Genomic DNA, 20330 nt, shown 5'->3' with positions numbered 1-20330 from the left:
GGCTGAGGGGTGACTTGATTGAGGTGTACAAAATTATGAGGGGCCCAGATAGAGTAGACAGGAAGTACCTGTTTCCCATAGCAGAGAGTTCAAGAACTAGAGGTCATAGATTTAAGCTGATTGGCGGAAGGATTAGAGGGGACATGAGGAAAAACTTTTTTACTCAGAGGGTGGTGGGTGTATGGAATTCGCTGCCCGAATTGGTGGTAGAGGCGGGGGCCCTCAACTCTTTTAAAATTATAACAAAAATTTCTGGACTTCAATGAGACAATTAAATGCATGTGCAGAGATCTGTGCTGAATAAAGATCTCTCCCCATGCATTTAATTGTCTCGTTGCTCACGTACTAGACACCTTAAATCTATATTCTGACCCTCACCTGTCATCTCTGATACAGTAGAAAAATCCATAGCCATTGTGGACCATAGGAAGGACAGCACCTAGGACTGTAGTATATCCAACAAGGCTAGTTGACAGAACAAAATTTCCTCCACCACCACTGTTAAAATAAAAGATATGAAGAAAATAACAATGCCAAACTAAAACAGTCATGAAAGCATCCAGAGAGCTAGCCTAAGTGTATACCTTACCTGTAACAAATCATGTTAGGTCAGGTTATTTTTGTCTTAGTCTGTGAAACAGGGAACAATTACCTTTTAGTAAAGGCAGGATCTGAATACAGCTCTGGCACAGGAAGACCTTCCTGCTTAGCAATAAGCAGGAGACCCAGGAGGTGTCGGTCAAAGCCTGAAGTATAAATATAATTAATTGGATCATAAAATGAATTATACATAAAATCTGCAAGTATTAATTTAAAAACTCTGTAAATATCAATCAAAAAAGCAAAGCTACTTACCTCTACCATTCTGACATTCAGTCATCAGTTTGTGGTGTTTTGCAAAAGATTTCATCATTAGCTGCTGACGTTTCACATTCTAGGATAGAATATTAAGTAGTTAAAGCACAAAAGATTACTCAACATCAACAGTTGGAAATGGATTACAGAAAAATGCTTGTAGTAGAATCCAGATTATTATCCCTACTTTACCACAATTCAAAGAGATCAATTCAGCTTAATATTAATTATCTTGGCTACACTGTTTGCCAATTTAAGCACATATACTGGTCAAAATTTATTCACTTACAAGTAAATTTACAAGTTACTTATTTATATACATCTTGTCAGAATCTAAGCCATCTTTAAATTCTATTTAATTTATGTGGTCATTAAATTCATCTTCTAAATACTTTAAAATTGGCAATCAGCCAATGAAGGGGGTATTACATGTGGGCACAAATTATATCTTTGACTGAAGGACTGATTGAGCTTAAGAAGCAATAAAGATAGAAGGGTACATGTTCCTCTATTCTGGTTAGCAAAAATGTTGAGTATAAAGTGGGGAAATCTGCTTTACATTCGCACTGACTTTTTCCACTCGTATTAATAAGTGGATTAAAGTATACCCAATAGTAGATAAGTTTAAAGAAAAGACTGTAAAGATTATCGTATCTGAGCATATAGAAAAAATAAGCAGGATAATTGACTTCAATGAGTGACATTTAAATAGCATGCAGGACTGAACTGCTTTAGTAAATAAAAGGGTGAGTTATCTTAGGTATGAAGATTAGGGAAAATGGACTGCAAGTACCAGATGGGGAGATAAGGTGCTGGCACAAAGCTTAAAAACAGTAATGAGGAGTCAATTTCAACCACATTTGGAGGGACAGCTGATACTTCACTAAACACAGGTAATCATTGGTTACTTTTGACCAAAAGTAGGAAAAATTAATTAAATATTCAAAGTTCCCAGACATCATGAAGCTGCTATCAGTAAGCAGTGGTACGTAAGAACATAAGAAACAGGAGTAGGCCACACGGCCCCTCAAGCCTGCTCCGTCATCCAATGAGATCATGGCTGAACTTCGACCTCAACTCCACTTTCCCGCCCAATCCCCATATCCCTTGATTCCCCTAGAGTCCAAAAATCTATCTATCTCAGCCTTGAATATACTCCACAGCCCTCAGTGAAGAAATTCCTCCTCATCTCAGTCTTAAATGGCCGACTCCTTATCTTGCGACTATGCCCTCTAGTTCTAAACTCTCCAGCCAGGGGAAACAACCTCTCAGCCTCTACCCTGTCAAGCCCCCTCAAAATCATATATGTTTCAATGAGATCACCTCCCATTCTTCTAAACTCCAGACAGTATAGGCCCATTCTACTCAACCTCTCTTCATAGGACAACCCTCTCATCCCAGGAATTAATCTAGTGAACCTTTGTTGCACCGCCTCTAAGGCAAGTATATCCTTCCTTAGATAAGGAGACCAAAACTGTACGCAGTACTCCAGGTGAGGTCTCACCAAAGCCCTGTACAATTGTAGTAAGACTTCCTTACTCTTGTACTCCAACCCCTTGCAATAAAGGCCAACATACCTTATGCCTTCCTAATTGCTTGCTGTGCCTGCATGCTAACTTTTTGTGTTTCTTGTACCAGGACATCCAAGTGTCTCTGAACACTAACATTTAATAGTTTCTCATCATTTAAAAAATATTCTGTTTTCTATTCTTCCTACTAAAGTGAATAACCTCACATTTCCTCACACTATACTCCATCTGCCACCTTCTTGCCCACTCAGTTAACCTGTCTATATTCCTTTGCAGTCTTTGTGTCCTCCTCACAGCTTACTTTCCCACCTAGCTTTGTATCATCAGCAAACGTGGATACATTACATTCAGTCCCTTCATCCAAGTCATTAATATAGATTGTAAATAGTTGAGGCCCAAGAACTGATCCTTGTGGTACCCCACTAGTTACAGCCTGCCAACTTGAAAATGACCCATTTATCCCTACTCCCTGTTGTCTGTCCATTAACCAATCCTCTATCCATGCTAATATGTTACCCCCAACCCCATGATCCCTTATCTTGCGTAACAACCTTTCATGTGGCACCTTATCAAATGCCTTTTGTGAGCGAACCAACAAAAGGGAAAAACTTACTTGACCTCGTCCTCACCAATCTGCCTGTCGCAAATGCATCTGTCCATGACAGTATTGGTAGGAGTGACCACCGCACAGTCCTCGTGGAGATGAAGTCCCGTCTTTGCACTGAGGACACCATCCAACGTGTTGTGTGGCATTACCACCGTGCTAAATGGGATAGATTCAGAATGGATCTAGCAGCTCAAAACTGGGCATCCATGAGGCGCTGTGGGCCATCAGCAGCAGCAGAATTGTATTCCAGCACAATCTGTAACCTCATGGCCCGGCATATTCCTCACTCTACCATTACCAACAAGCCAGGGGATCAACCCTGGTTCAATGAGGAGTGTAGAAGAGCATGCCAGGAGCAGCACCAGGCGTACCTAAAAATGAGATGCCAACCTGGTGAAGCTACAACTCAGGACTACATGCATGCTAAACAGCGGAAGCAACATGCTATAGACAGAGCTAAGCGATTCCACAACCAACGAATCAGATCAAAGCTCTGCAGTCCTGCCACATCCAGTCGTGAATGGTGGTGGACAATTAAACAACTAACGGGAGGAGGAGGCTCTGCAAACATCCCCATTCTCAATGATGGCGGAGTCCAGCACGTGAGTGCAAAAGACAAGGCTGAAGCGTTTGCAACCATCTTCAGCCAGAAGTGCCAAGTGGATGATCCATCTCAGCCTCCTCCCGATATCCCCACCATCACGGAAGCCAGTCTTCAGCCAATTCGATTCACTCCACGTGATATCAAGAAACGGCTGAGTGCACTGGATACAGCAAAGGCTATGGGCCCCGACAACATCCCAGCTGTAGTGCTGAAGACTTGTGCTCCAGAACTAGCTGCGCCTCTAGCCAAGCTGTTCCAGTACAGCTACAACACTGGCATCTACCCAACAATGTGGAAAACTGCCCAGGTATGTCCTGTCCACAAAAAGCAGGACAAATCCAATCCGGCCAATTACCGCCCCATCAGTCTACTCTCAATCATCAGCAAAGTGATGGAAGGTGTCGTCGACAGTGCTATCAAGCGGCACTTACTCACCAATAACCTGCTCACCGATGCTCAGTTTGGGTTCTGCCAGGACCACTCGGCTCCAGACCTCATTACAGCCTTGGTCCAAACATGGACAAAAGAGCTGAATTCCAGAGGTGAGGTGAGAGTGACTGCTCTTGACATCAAGGCAGCATTTGACCGAGTGTGGCACCAAGGAGCCCTAGTAAAATTGAAGTCAATGGGAATCAGGGGGAAAACTCTCCAGTGGCTGGAGTCATACCTAGCACAAAGGAAGATGGTAGTGGTTGTTGGAGGCCAATCATCTCAGCCCCAGGGCATTGCTGCAGGAGTTCCTCAGGGCAGTGTCCTAGGCCCAACCATCTTCAGCTGCTTCATCAATGACCTTCCCTCCATCATAAGGTCAGAAATGGGGATGTTCGCTGATGACTGCACAGTGTTCAGTTCCATTCGCAACCCCTCAGATAATGAAGCAGTCCGAGCCTGCATGCAGCAAGACCTGGACAACATCCAGGCTTGGGCTCATAAGTGGCAAGTAACATTCGCGCCATATAAGTGCCAGGCAATGACCATCTCCAACAAGAGAGAGTCTAACCACCTCCCCTTGACATTCAACGGCATTACCATCGCCGAATCCCCCACCATCAACATCCTGGGGGTCACCATTGACCAGAAACTTAACTGGACCAGCCGTATAAATACTGTGGCTACGAGAGCAGGTCAGAGGCTGGGTATTCTGCGGCGAGTGACTCACCTCCTGACTCCCCAAAGCCTTTCCACCATCTACAAGGCACAAGTCAGGAGTGTGATGGAATACTCTCCACTTGCCTGGATGAGTGCAGCTCCAACAACACTCAAGAAGCTCGACACCATCCAAGATAAAGCAGCCCGCTTGATTGGCACCCCATCCACCACCCTAAACATTCACTCCCTTCACCACCGGCGCACTGTGGCTGCAGTGTGCACCATCCACAGGATGCACTGCAGCAACTCGCCAAGGCTTCTTCGACAGCACCTCCCAAACCCGCGACCTCTACCACCTAGAAGGACAAGAGCAGCAGGCGCATGGGAACAACACCACCTGCACGTTCCCCTCCAAGTCACACACCATCCCGACTTGGAAATATATCGCCGTTCCTTCATTGTCGCTGGGTCAAAATCCTGGAACTCCCTTCCTAAAAGCACTGTGGGAGAACCGTCACCACACGGACTGCAGCGGTTCAAGAAGGCGGCTCACCACCACCTTCTCGAGGGCAATTAGGGATGGGCAATAAATGCTGGCCTCGCCAGCAACGCCCACATCCCGTGAACAAATAATAAAAAAAAAATGCTTTTTGAAAATCCAAATATACTACATCCACTGGTTCCCCTTTATCTACCTTGCTAGTTACATCCTCAAAATACTAATAGATTTGTCAAACACAATTTCTCTTTCATAAAACCATGTTGGCTCTGCCTAATTATATTATGATGTTCTAAGTGCCCTGTTACCACTTCCTTAATAATAGATTCCAGCATTTTCCCAATGACCGATGTCAGGCTAACTGGCCTGTAGTTCCCTGTTTTCTTGAATAGTGGGATTACATTTGCTACTTTTCAATCCGCTGGGACCGTTCTAGAATCTAGGGAATTTTGGAAGATCAGTTCAGAGAAAAGCAACAGGGATGGTTCCAGGATGTAAAGTTGAGTTATAAAGAAAGCTGTAGAGCTGAATATATTTTCATTGGGGGAGAAAAGGAGTGACAAGAGGACACAATCATTAAAATAATGAGGGGTGGATAATATAGATATATAAGCATGCTGTGATTGTAGAACTGGAGGACTGCAGTCCACCATCAAAGGAGCCTCAAGTGAGGCTTGAGATTAGAAGAAAATTCCCCCCTACCCAGCAGATTTGTGAAATAAACTCCCAACTATAGCAGTTAATGTTATGACAATTACTCATTTTGAAAACAGTACTGAATAAATACCTGGAAAGGGAATGAAGGTTATAAAGAAAAGGATTGAAATAGATGATCAAACACTCTGAAGGATACTGTGGTTCTTGTGCCACTGGGGCAATGAATGCATCATTTATGAGATGTAATTGGTGACAGTTGAATAACGTGAAGTCAGGCTAACTGGCCTGTAGTTCCCTGTTTTCTTGAATAGTGGGATTACATTTGCTACCTTTCAATCCGCTGGGACCGTTCGAGAATCTAGGGAATTTTGGAAGATCAGTTCAGAGAAAAGCAACAGGATGGTTCCAGTCCTCCAGTTCTACAATCACATGAAGAGTTAAACAGCATGCTTATATATCTATATTATCCACCCCTCATTATTTTAATGATTGTGTCCTCTTGTCACTCCTTTTCTCCCCCAATGAAAATATATTCAGCTCTACAACTTTCTTTATAACTCAACTTTACATCCTGGAACCATCCCTGTTGCTTTTCTCTGAACTGATCTTCCAAAATTCCAGGATGTAACTAGCAAGGTAGATAAAGGGGAGCCAGTGGATGTAGTATATTTGGATTTTCAAAGGTTGGAAAGATAGCTTAGTGTTCGTCCTAATTATCCTCTTTGTTCAGGAAGAAATTTAACTGAGCTTTACCTTGCTGGGGATTTGAATTGTGATTAGCCATCTCCTTCAGGAGACTGAGTGGGTTCAGTTGAATGTGTGAACAAACAGCTGCAGTACACCAACATTCCTGCTGGTGACAGCTCTGCGCTTTTTGTAATGGTACCAACACCAGGGGGTGAATTTTAACCCCCAAAAACAGGTGGATTGGGAAGTAAAAATACTCGATATTCAGAGCGGGATAGCTTCCCAGCTCCAACACGCCTGCTTCTGGGACTAACTCAGGCAGGTTTGTCTGCATGTGGAGAGCAGACACCAGGAAGTCCCACCCCCACTTAAATCTGGTAGGCCGATATTCAAAAGGGCAATGTACCTCATTGATCTACTTGAGGTATTTAATATTTTGTGTATTGGAATAATAAAATGAATTTAACCATACCTGTTCGGGTTTCCCATCGCTTCCCATTCACTTCAGGTGAAAGCAGTTAGGAAGGTCCAGATCCATGAGGTAAGTGCCTTTACTGCACTGTTTGTGGGCCTGGAGGAGCAGGAGTGCTTCATCCAGACCCAACAAGCTCACCTGGCTAACAGGACCTCTGCGATCGCCCACCCCCTCCCCCGATGGTGGACCCCACTTACATCCAGCTCTTCACCTGACCTCCAGTGATCTCCGATCTCTTCAACAGCCCCCAACTCTTCATTAGCCACTCCCCCCCCCCCAATCTTCTCCCCGGTCTACGGTCCCTCACTCTCTCCCTCTGATCCCCGGCTGCGGCCTGCCACAGCAGGCCTTTCTGACCGACAGCCAGCCTATTAATCAGACTAGCTGCCGGGCGCGAAACCCGGAAGTCAAATTGATGGGCCTCATTAAGGTCGTGATCACCCACTTACCTTCCAGATTATGCACTTGGGAATGTCCCTGTCCCCGCCCTGCCTTTCAGTTAAAATTTACCCCCAAATGTTCAGTGGTACTGCAGCCCCAATATACAACCACTGTATCTTCACTAAGCTCACACCATTACACACACATTATATTTCTGAAAAAAGCTCAATTCTTAATTTATATATTATTTTAGACATAGCAGTCATAACAAGGGAAATCCACAGGGAATTGGGGTACACTCCGGAGATTAATTAACATGTAGTACATTGTAAAAGAATAAGATCGACTGGTAAAGGAAATCCTACAACACAAATCCAATACAATTTAAGGTATAAAATTAACAACATCCTTAGCTCGGTTTCATATGGCGCTTTTTCCATTAAACTGGTATAATCATCAGGAAAATTATTTTTAATGATAAATTCACAATGTATAGATTACAAACAATGGGCAGCTAAATGAATTTAAAGCAGCAACTCAACTTCAGGGTTCAGATGAGGAATATAAATCACTCGCGCTTTATTGTTCCTGTTTAGGATATCATCTGAACCTTATGACTGAAGTATGCTTTATAAAATATAACCCTAATTATGCTTTCATGTAACACTGTTAGTTTTGAAAATTAGACATTAATTGGGTTAATTGTATCGATATGATTTATATCAATTAGTGTTAATTGTATTCAGGTATTGTGTATCAATTGGGAACTCTCTTGTATCCATTTATAAGAGAGTTGATCTAGGGTGTGGTGTGGGATAATGTGGATCTCTGTGAATAAAGGCTTGGAAGCAACTGAAGACCAGGCTCTAGTATTCTATCCTTCACCACCTGGCTATCCAGTTTGTAACAAATTGGAGTATAAGATTGCAAGCAGCCCAAGAAATACTTTCCCAAATCCCAATGTACAGAACGCAGCAAAGAAGAGCTGTCAATCAACCCAATGAAGAAACTTTTGGCATTGCATAAAAGTATCAGTTTTATATATGTATATAGTTGATAGCATCAACTTTGCACTACACATCAAATGCCAACTTTAATGAATCCAGTTTGGACAGATTATCTGACAGTTGAAGGCCTTTCTGCTAATTTGTGGGTAGTTCTCTGGGAAGGGTATTTGCAGCCAATAATGTTCATTAAAGAGTAAGATCTGGGAAAAGGAACAAAAGATGCAATGATTCTGATGTAATTTTAAAAATTATTATTAGTTGTAGTGACAAGGGACATAAGAAACTTGAATAGTGTCAGACCTACTGTAAGTAAGCACAGGGCTGGAGGAATATAACAATACATAATGAAAAATACAGTTTAATTAAATGAACACCTACAGAAGCTGCTGGATCCAGCATTGCCCTACACCATTCCACTGCCTCAACAGTGCAGGGCCTCATAGTCTCAGTTCGGCCATGATAAAAACGTCTAGTCGTTGCAGTCTCGTAACAGCAGCCAGGTCTGTGAGGAGTTGATTTGGAAAGAAAAGTTACGTTGCCTAGGTATTATGAAATTATAAACATCTTAGATGTTGTCAGGTCAACACATATTCTTGGATTAAACAAAAAGTGCAATTTTCTAATAAGTTTATGCAGTTTTGAAACACTGCTGTGGTATTGCACAAGTGTATGTCTCACTGCTTTCCATGCCTAAATCATGCGGCTGAAATTAAAGACATGTAAAAGTAGACCAGCAAATACTGCATTACCTAATTGCTAATACTTAATGGCTTTTACACTAAATTTATCAACATACCTCCTTAGTTGCAAACTACTGTAACACACACAATCTCAATTTATGACAAGATAACAAGAAATGAATCAGAAGAGAAGGAGAATGGTACACGAAACTGTCATAGCAATTTTTCCTGCTTTTTTACACTCACAATGCTCATCTGAGATAGAGACTCTGCCTTTATGCAGTGCTCCATCCAGCAGACTAGCAAAAAACTAGTTAAGTCTAGCAATGTTGACAGGCGAATTCAAATGACAGTGAAGCGTGAAATTTAAACTTAAGACATTCTGGCTGGACATCTGATATACGCGGAACTACCGAGTGGCGTATATCTACCCAGTGCTTTGATTGCTGCTTGTTTTTCTAGAGGATGAGTTTACCATATTATAAACAGTGGTGTCATCAGCAGCAAGGACATCGCTTGGAGCTGGTGCAAAAGCTTTGCATTGACTATGGTTTCTGTCAGGTAACTACTGGTCTGCAGTTGGCAGAGCTTCTGATATCTTGTGGATAGGGATGATGTTTACAGTGTTCTCCTCAAATGTTGATTAGCAAAGAGAATTTGAAATAGATGAAGGCAGCAGCAGTCTAGATAGGACTTTGAAAAACTGAGCTGCTGGGCAAGGAGCTTCCCTAAGATCAAGGTTTTGAAATTGTGGATTTGATTTTGGATTATTAACGCCTATAGCAATTGTGGGCATCAACTTCACCACAGAGACGTAGTCTGTAACAGTCTTTTCTAACAGGACATGCTTGACAATGGATACAGATTTTCGACTATTGCTTGGAGCTCGACTGTGAAGAAGTTTGGAGTTAATCACAGATTTGTACCTTTGAGGGAGGTACTAATGGGACTTTAATTGACCAGTGCTACAGCAAATCTTTCATTAAACCAGGACTTTGAGCAAATGGCAACAAATGGGATATGAGATCCTGTAGCATTATACTCCCTCTGCTCAGTCTGAATCCAAATGCAGTTTATGTCTTTCAACTGGAAAATGGGATCTCAGCCCACAATAAAAACTTGTTTGATGTTCCAATCTGCTCACTGTACTAAATAATTTTTAAAAAGATAAATAAACTCCTGCCAAAAGTATTTTCTTTTCAAAACAGGGTGGTGAACAAAGCACCACATTATTATGTAAGGAAAGGACTTGCATTTATATAGCGCCATTCACAACCTCAGCCAATTAAGTACTTTAGAAATGTAGTCACTGTTGTAACGTAGGGAAACCGCAGCCAATTTGCACACAGCAAAGTCCCACAAACGGCAATGAGATAAATGACCAGATAATCTGCTTTAGCGATGGATAAATATTGGCCAGGACACCAGGAGAACTTCACTTCACTGCTCTTCCTTGATTTTTACATCAACCTGAGAGATGGAGCCTCGAATGAACATCTCATCCAAAAGATGGCATCTCTGACAGTACAGCACTCCCTCAGTACTGCAATGAAGTGTCAGCCTAGATTTTGTGCTGAAGTCTCTGGAGTGGGGCTTGAAATCACAACCTTCTGACTCAGAAGCGAGAATGCTACCACTGAGCCAAAGCTGACTTACATGAACAAAACAGAAGAACATAGGAACAAAGAACATGCAATCAGACCATCTAATATACTAATAGTGACATATGACTATTATGTGATTTAAAAAAAACATATTCAATTATTTGTGTTTTCAGTTCAATGAAATAACTCAATGCCACGCAGTAAAAGTGTGGATTATGGAACAAATATATTTGCTCGATACCAAGCAGGCCATGATACTTACCGTCCATGAAATCTGTAGTAAGCTAACTGAAGTGCAAGCTGTACAAATATATCTGGGTGAAACTTCTTCTTTTTGATCAGAGATTTTCCAAAAGCAGTGAAGGCATAACTGGCAATTTGAATATCCGATGCCTGTAAAATCAAATGAGAGTTACCATGATCACATAAAACTACTCTCATTTACTATATAACATGTCTTTTAAAATGATACCGTAAACATATTTACATTTAATTTCCAAATTTAATGACTGTAGCCTTATACACAGCTTTTCCTCCACCTCCAAGTACTTCAATCCAGCAGGACATCACAACACCATGATCAAGTATTTTCTTTTTTTTAAAAAAAATTAATTGTTTGTGCTCATCGAGGTGAGGGAAGTTAGTGCAAGAGAACTCTTCCCATTTCAGGCACCCAGTATCAGTGTAAAGCACTTGCTCTCAGGTCAGATATAGCACAGCTAGATTCAGAATAATGCTCCCTCCACTCTGTCCCAACAATGTAACTCAGCTCCAACTTTAGAAAAGCACACCCTACTGCATTGGTGTGTCATTCTTTTTCCCATTTCACACACCAGCCATCTTGTGGCCTCTGAGTGAGATTGCCAATTAGTGCTGAATTAAGACCATGCCCAACAGGAATTGGATGGAGGCTGCCCAAACTCATTTCACATAGCCAGCACACAGAGGAGACTTTGATCCCCTCGGTCTGGGCTTGGTTTGACCGCAGATTGAGGGAATAAAATTACTGAGTATTTTCAATCAGTTTTAACTATTCTTTAATTCAAACTGCAACATCATAATGGCCAGAAATCAATCTTTCACTGTGGAATAATTAACTTGCATTAAAATACAACATAAAGCATAGCTATCCTTGAGAACTTCACTCTGATTTCTTGGCAAGCTATTTATGTGCTTGTTGGGATTCAGATGTATATAGCTCACTTACGTTTGCAGAACTGACTCTTACCTGCTTGTAATACTGTTGCTTAGATTGCTCTATGTCATTTAGAACTCTTTGATCCAACACAAAAACCAGCTCCTCTGGCAAAGGCAGGTCACGTACAGCAGTTGATCCCTGAAAGAAAGATTTTATAATATTGCATATTATCTCTTCAAGTTAGAAGGCATGTAGTCAAATTTTTAGTAACTATCTACAAAGCAAAATTCAAGTTTATCCCATTAGATTAGAAGCATATATAAGCCACAACTGCTTAAAAACTATGAGCTATAACAGTATACGAGCATTATTGTGGGTCAGACTAATGAAGATTTGTTTGCCCTACAGATCTAAAAAAACTAGTTTGAGCCATGAAAATAGCAATGTTGTTAGTGATCAAGCTTACAGATCACCAATTAATAAAAATACTGGCCAAAAAAGTACTGTTAATGATAACAGCAGATCAACTCTTGACAGGTTCTAATAATATTCCCCATCCACTATTTTAATGGAGCTGTTAACTCATTTAAAATAAATAGGTTAATGTTGCCTTTAAAAGAGCATGCAGAAAAGTTCCATATGGATCATAAAATCAGAGGCCATTCGGCCCATCGAGCCCGTGCCGGCTCTTTGTAAGAGCAATCCAGTTAGTCCCGTTCCGCCGCTCTTTCCCCATGGCCCTGCAAATTTTTTCCCTTCAATTATTTATCGAATTCCTTTTTGAAAGCTACCATTGAATCTGATTCCACCACCCTTTCAGGCAGCGCATTCCAGATTATAACCACTCGCTATGTAAAAAAGCTTTTCCTCATGCCAATCACCATAAAGCTGTGTACTCAGGTTCTCAACCCTTCCGCCAATGGGAACAGTTTCTCTTTATTTACTTTAGCTAAACCCTTCATGATTTTGAACACAGGACGTGTTAACTGCTTGTCCACTAATATCAATTACACTAATTTTTACGGTCTGGGAGTGTGGAGTGGGGGGGGGGGAACATATTTTTATGGCAGATGACAAATCAACAAGAACATTTTTTGAGCTAAATGAAATTGGGAAAGCACCTCAGGTAAAAATTTATCTTGTAAGAACCCGTGAGACCCTAACCGGGTATGGTAGCGTGGTGGTTGTGTTACTGGGCTAGTAATCCAGAGGCCTGGACTAAAATCCAGAGTCACGAGTTCAAATCCCGCCACAGCGGCTGGCGAATTTAAATTCAATTAATTAAATAAATAAAAAAATCTGGAATTAAAATACTAGTATCAGTAATGATAGCCATGAAACTACCGGATTGTCGTAAAAACCCATCTGGTTCACTCATGTCCTTTAGGGAAAGAAACCTGCCGTCCTTACCCGGTCTGGCCTATATGTGACTCCAGACCCACAGCAATGTGGTTGATTCTTAATTGCCCTCTGAAATGGCCTAGCAAGCCACTCAGTTGTAAAAATCTCGCTAGGGATGGGCAATAAATGCCGGCCTTGCCAGCGACGCCCACATCCCGTGAACGAATAATAAAAAAAAAATTTCCAAATAACTTGCATAAAATGGAACACCAACTCATTTATTTGTCTAATCTAACCTACTCCTGCAGGAAGGCTAGAGTCTTCAATATGAGGTCCGACTCAAGGAGCAAAGATATTTAGCTGGGCAAAAAATAATTGTCACAGGTCTTGTGACGTTATATGATGTAGGAGTTGAAAACCAGGTGCAACACCACCCATCTGCAACACTTTCATGTGCAAGTTCAGCCTGTGGTTTTCCAAGGACCTATCATGCTAGGTTGAAAACCTAATGCATGAGGAAGATGTGGAATGATGATTCATAGAAACATAGAAAATAGGAGCAGGAGTAGGCCATTCGGCCCTTCGCACCTGCTCCGCCATTCAATATGATCATGGCTGATCCTCTATCTCAATACCATATTCCCGCTCTCTCCCCATACCCCTTGATGCCTTTTGTGTCTAGAAATCTATCTATCTCCTTCTTAAATATATTCAGTGACTTGGCCTCCACAGCCTTCTGTGGTAGAGAATTCCACAGGTTCACCACCTTCTGAGTGAAGAAATTTCTCCTCATCTCATTCCTAAATGTCCTACCCCGTATCCTGAGACTGTGACCCCTCGTTCAGGACCCCCCCAGCCAGGGGAAACATCCTCCCTGCATCCAGTCTGTCTAGCCCTGTCAGAATTTTATATGTTTCAATGAGATTCCCCTCTAATTCTTCTAAACTCGCGTGAATACAGGCCGAGTCGACCCAATCTCTCCTCATATGACAGTCCTGCCATCCCAGGGATCAGTCTGGTGAACCTTCGCTGCACTCCCTCTATGGCAAGTATATCCTTTCTTAGGTAAGGAAACCAAAACTGCACACAATACTCCAGGTGTGGTCTCACCAAGGCCCTGTATAACTGCAGTAAGACATCCTTGCTCCGATACTCAAATCTTCTTGCAATGAAGGCCAACATACCATTTGCCTTCCTAACTGCTTGCTGCACTTGCATGTTTGCTTTCAGTGACTGGTGTACAAGGACACCCAGGTCCCTTTGTACATCAACATTCCCCAATCTATCACTATTTAAATAATACACTACCTTTCTGTTTTTCCTTCCGAAGTGGATAACTTCACATTTATCCACATTATACTGCATCTGCCATGTATTTGCCCACTCACTCAACTTGTCTAAATCGCCTTGAAACCTCTTTGCATCCTCCTCACAACTCACAATCGCACCTAGTTTTGTGTCGTCAACGAACTTGGAAATATTACATTTGGTTCCCTCATCCAAATCATTGATATATATTGTGAATAGCCGGGGCCCAAGCACTGATCCCTGCGGTACCCCACTAGTCACTACCTGCCACCCCGAAAAAGACCCGTTTATTCCTACTCTCTGTTTCCTGTCTGTTAACCAATTTTCAATCCATGCCAGTATATTATCACCAATCCCATGTGCCTTAATCTTGCACGCTAACCTCTTACGTGGGACCTTATCAAAGGCCTTCTGAAAATCCAAATAAACCACATCCACTGGTTCTCCCTTATCTATTCTACCAGTTACATCCTCAAAAAACTCCAGTAGGTTTGTCAAACATGATTTCCCTTTCATAAATGCATGCTGACTTTGTCTATTCCCGTTGATATTTTTGAAGTGTTCTGTTATCACATCCTTTATAATAGACTCTAGCATTTTCCCTACTACTGATGTTAGGCTAACCGGTCTGTAGTTCCCGGTTTTCTCTCTCTCTCCTTTTTTAAATAGTGGGGTTACATTTGCCACCCACCAATCTGCAGGAACTGATCCATAATCTATAGAATTTTGGAAGATGACAACTAACGCATCCACTATTTCCATGGCTACCTCTTTTAGTACTCTGGGATGCAGATTATCAGATCTTGGGGATTTATCGGTTTTCAGTCCCATTAATTTCTCCAGCGCAATTTTTTTTTACTAATTCTAATTTCCTTAAATTCCTCCTTCTCACTAGACCCTTGGTTCCCTTGCATTTATGGGAAGTTATTTGTGTCCTCTTCCATGAAGACAGAAACAAAGTATTTGTTTAATTGCTCTGCCATTTCCCTGTTCCCCATTATAAATTCTCCCGTTTCTGACTGTAAAGGACATAAGAACATAAGAAATAGGAGCAGGAGTAGGCCAATCAGCCCCTCGAGCCTGCTCCGCCATTCAATAAGATCATGGCTGATCTGATCCTAACCTCAAATCTAAATTCATGTCCAATTCCCTGCCTGCTCCCCGTAACCCCTAATTCCCTTTACTTCTAGGAAACTGTCTATTTCTGTTTTAAATTTATTTAATGATGTAGCTTCCACAGCTTCCTGGGGCAGCAAATTCCACAGATCTACTACCCTCTGAGTGAAGAAGTTTCTCCTCATCTCAGTTTTGAAAGAGCAGCCCCTTATTCTAAGATTATGCCCCCTAGTTCTAGTTTCACCCATCCTTGGGAACATCCTTACCGCATCCACCCGATCAAGCCCCTTCACAATCTTGTATGTTTCAATAAGATCGCCTCTCATTCTTCTGAACTCCAATGAGTAGAGTCCCAATCTACTCAACCTCTCCTCATATGTCTGCCCCCTCATCCCCGGGATTAACCGAGTGAACCTTCTTTGTACTGCCTGGAGAGCAAGTATGTCTTTTCTTAAGTATGGAGACCAAAACTGTATGCAGTATTCCAGGTGCGGTCTCACCAATACCTTATATAACTGCAGCAATACCTCCCTGTTTTTATATTCTATCCCCCTAGCAATAAAAGCCAACATTCCGTTGGCCTTCTTGATCACCTGCTGCACCTGCAAACTAACTTTTTGATTTTCTTGCACTCGGACCCCCAGATCCCTTTGTACTGCAGTACTTTCCAGTTTCTTGCCATTAAGATAATAACTTGCTCTCTGATTTTTCCTGCCAAAGTGCGTAACCTCACATTTTCCAATATTGTATTGCATCTGCCAAATCTCCGCCCACTCACCCAGCCTGTCTATATCCCCTTGCAGGTTTTTTATGTCCTCCTCACTCTCTACTTTCCCTCCCATCGTTGTATCATCTGCAAACTTTGATATGTTACACTCGGTCCCCTCCTCCAAATCGTTAATATAGATTGTAAAGAGTTGGGGACCCAGCACCGACCCCTGTGGAACACCACTGGCTACAGGTTGCCAGTCCGAGTATTTATCCCAACTCTCTGCTTCCTGTTAGATAACCAATCCTCCACCCATGCCAGAATATTACCCCCAATCCAGTGATTCTTTATCTTGAGCAATAATCTTTTATGTGGCACCTTGTCGAATGCCTTCTGGAAGTCCAAATACACTACGTCCACTGGTTCCCCTTTATCCACCCTGTACGTTATGTCCTCAAAGAACCCAAGCAAATTTGTCAGACATGACTTCCCCTTCATAAAGCCATGCTGACTTTGTCCTATTAAATTATGCTTATCCAAATGTTCCACTACTGTCTCCTTAATAATAGACTCCAAAATTTTACCCACCACAGATGTTAGGCTAACTGGTCTATAATTTCCAGCCTTCTGCCTACTACCCTTTTTAAATAAGGGTGTTACATTGGCAGTTTTCCAATCTGCCGGGACCTTTGCCGAGTCCAGAGAATTTTGGAAAATTATTACATCCACAATCCCTACTGCCACTTCCCTCATGACCCTAGGATGTAAGCCATCAGGTCCAGGGGATTTATCCGCCTTGAGTCCCATTAATTTACTGAGTACCAATTCCTTAGTGATTTTAATCGTATTTAGCTCCTCCCCGCCCCCCCAGATCCCCCTGTTTGTCCAGTGTTGGGATATTCTTAGTGTCCTCTACCGTAAAGACTGAAACAAAATATTTGTTCAGCATTTTTGCCATCTCCATGTTTCCCACCATTAATTTCCCGGTCTCATCCTCTAAAGGACCTACGTTTGCCTTAGCCACCCTTTTTCTTTTTATATAACTGTAGAAACTCTTGCTATCTGTTTTTATATTTTATGCTAATTTATTTTCATAATCTATCTTCCCTTTCTTAATCAATCCTTTCGTTACTTTTTGCTGTCTTTTGAAGACTTCCCAATCTTCTATCCTCCCACTAAGTTTGGCTACCTTATATGTCCTTGTTTTTAGTTGGATACTACCTTAATTTCTTTACTTAGCCACGGATGGCTGTCATTTCTTTTACACCCTTTTTTCCTCAGTGGAATATATATTTTTTCAAAGTTGTAAAATAACTCCTTAAATGAACACCACTGTTCATGTACCGTCTTACCCTTTAAACTATTTTCCCAGTCCACTTTAATCAATTCCGCTCTCATACCATCATAGTCTCCTTTATTCAAGCTCAGTACGCTTGTTTGTGAACCAACCTTCTCACCCTCTAATTGGATATGGAATGTAACCATGTTATGGTCACTCTTTCCAAGGGGATCCTTAACTAGGACATTATTAATTAATCCTGGCTCATTACACAGGACCAGGTCCAAGGTTGCTTGCCCCCTTGTAGGTTCAGTTACATACTGCTCAAGAAATCTATCCCTAATACACTCAATAAACTCTTCCTCAAGGCTACCCTGCCCAATTTGATTTGTCCAGTTAATATGATAGTTAAAATCCCCCATAATTATAGCTGTTCCCTTATTACATGCCCCGACTATTTCCTGATTAATACTTCTTCCAGCAGAGTTGCAACTATTGGGAGGCCTATATACTGCGCCCACGAGTGTTTTTTGCCCCTTATTATTCCTTATCTCTACCCAAACTGTTTCATTATCCTGATCCTTTGTCCCAATATCTTTTCTCTGTATTACAGTGATTCCTTCCCTTATTAACATAGCCACCCCACCTCCCCTTCCTTCCTGCCTGTCCTTCCTGATTGTTAAATACCCTGGCATATTTAATTCCCAGTTGTTGTCACCCTGCAGCCATGTTTCTGTAATGGCCACAAGATCATACCCATACATCGTTATTTGTGCCGTTAACTCGTCCATTTTGTTACGAATGCTACGTGCGTTCAGTTAAAGAACTTTCAAATGTGTTTTGTGACACTTAGTTCCTGCTTTTTCCTTTTTTAACACTTTACCTTTTACTCCATACCTTCTGTCCCTTCCTGATACGCTTTCCTCTGTCTCCCTGCTCAGGTTCCCAACCCCCTGCCACAGCTTTGATGCTGGGTTAATCGCCTTACGCCTTCTAGTTTTCATTTTATCTGTCGTGCATAAAGTACCTAAAGTGCCTAAAGTACACTTTCTTTCCGCTGCTCTATGCTTTTCCCTTTCACTTGTTCTTGAACAACTGTTTGTACTATTTGTAATGTAGATTTCCCCTGGGTCTTCCCCTCTCTTGCTGCTCTCAACTTTATTCCCTTCTGACTCCCCGCTCAGGTTCCCATCCCCCTGCCACTCTAGTTTAAACCTTCCCCAACAGCACTAGCAAACACCCCCGCGAGGACATTTGTTCCGGTCCTGCTCGGGTGTAACCCGTCACGCTTGTACAGGTCCCACCTTCCCCAGAACCGGTCCCAATGTCCCAGGAATCTAAATCCCTCCCTCCTACACCATCCCTGCAGCCACGCATTCATCCTGTCTATTCACCTGTTCCTATACTCACTAGCACGTGGCACCGGTAGTAATCCTGAGATCACTACCTTTGAAGTCCTGCTTTTTAATTTATCTCCTAACTCCTTAAATTCACCTTGCAGGACCTCATCCCTTTTTTTACCTATGTCGTTGGTACCAATATGGACCATGACTACTGGCTGTTCACCCTCCCCCTCCAGAATGTCCTGCAGCCGCTCCGTGACATCCTTGACCCTAGCACCAGGGAGGCAACATACCATCCTGGAGTCACGTTTGCGGCCACAGAAACGCCTATCTGTTCCCCTTACAATTGAATCCCCTATCACTATAGCCCTGCCACTCTTATTCCTCCCCTCCTGTGCAGCAGAGCCACCCGTGGTGCCACGAACCTGGCTCTTGCTGCTTTCCCCTGATAAGCCATCTCCCCCAACAGTATCCAAAGCAGAATATCTGTTTGAGAGGGAGATGGCCCCAGGGGACTCCTGCTCTACCTGCCTAGTCCTTTTACTCTGCCTGGCGGTCACCCATTTCCTTTCTGCCTGCGTATTCTTTACCTGCAGTGTGACCACCTCACTGAACGTGCTATCCACGATAGTCTCAGCATCGCGGATGCTCCACAGTGAATCCACCCGCAGCTCCAGCTCCAAAAGACGGTTAGCCAGTAGCTGCAGCTGGACACACTTCCTGCACACATGGTCGCCAGGGACACTGGTAGTGTCCATGACTTCCCACATAGTGCAGGAGGAGCATATCACGGGTGCGAGCTGTGCTGCCATGACTTGCCTTAGACTCTTAGACTCTCTTCCCGCTCTAGGTCTCCCCTTTTATACTCTGCTCACCTCTCGGACTCTCCTGCCTCACCTGTGATGTCGCACAGTAGTTGTCTCTTGTTGTCGGTCTGCCGCTGCTTTTAATCCCCAATCTCAGTCTTCTACTCTCAGGTCCACTGCCGCTCTGCGGGAAAAGTTCGGAAAAGCAAGGCAAAGCAGCACCTCCTTCCCCCACTTCACCGAACTCCCACACTTACCAAACTCTCAGCAGCACACTGTATAGTCTGCACACTGTGCAGTTCGCACTGACAGGCCCCTGTATTTCTACAGTTTGTGACTCAGATGAGTCAGGCCTGCCCCACCTTCAGGTACCAGTTTAATCTAGCTAACCAATTAACTTGCTACAGCAGCTCTCTCTGCTGAAGCCTGACAGAAACTTAAAAATTTAAACTTTTAAATTGAACTTAAACAGTTGAAGCAATATGCACTAGATTTAAAGAGATTAACCCTTAAACTCCCACACTTACCAAACTCTCAGCAGCACACTGTGTAGTCCGCACACCGTGCAGTTCGCACTGACCTACATTTGCCTTCACTAATCTTTTTCTTTTTACAT

General features: G+C 42.6%; 1 protein-coding gene across 9 annotated transcripts in view; it reads right to left on the bottom strand.

The window, feature by feature from the left end:
* Window positions 1-20330, bottom strand: part of crot (carnitine O-octanoyltransferase) — a 92945-nt gene that overhangs the window by 28111 nt on the left and 44504 nt on the right. For 6 of the 9 annotated variants that reach the window (XR_010967332.1, XR_010967334.1, XM_068006894.1 and 3 more), the window contains 6 exons: window positions 11903-12010; window positions 10937-11067; window positions 8769-8892; window positions 856-934; window positions 653-746; window positions 379-498 (listed from right to left, as the gene is read on the bottom strand). Coding sequence is in view for 7 of the 9 variants with exons in the window: in XM_068006894.1 (XP_067862995.1) it covers window positions 379-498; window positions 653-746; window positions 856-934; window positions 8769-8892; window positions 10937-11067; window positions 11903-12010 (656 nt within the window). In the remaining 2 variants the exon portion in view is untranslated. Of the gene's footprint in view, window positions 1-378; window positions 499-652; window positions 747-855; window positions 935-2997; window positions 3148-7599; window positions 8591-8768; window positions 8893-10936; window positions 11068-11902; window positions 12011-20330 lie in introns of those variants that run through there. The other 3 variants (XM_068006919.1, XM_068006926.1, XM_068006934.1) reach the window with 3 other exon arrangements.

Source organism: Heptranchias perlo, chromosome 2, assembly GCF_035084215.1.
Source record: "Heptranchias perlo isolate sHepPer1 chromosome 2, sHepPer1.hap1, whole genome shotgun sequence".
Classification (NCBI taxonomy): Eukaryota; Metazoa; Chordata; class Chondrichthyes; order Hexanchiformes; family Hexanchidae; genus Heptranchias; species Heptranchias perlo.
The sequence above is the reverse complement of the archived record's forward strand: the minus strand, read 5'-3'. Positions and strand labels throughout refer to the sequence as shown.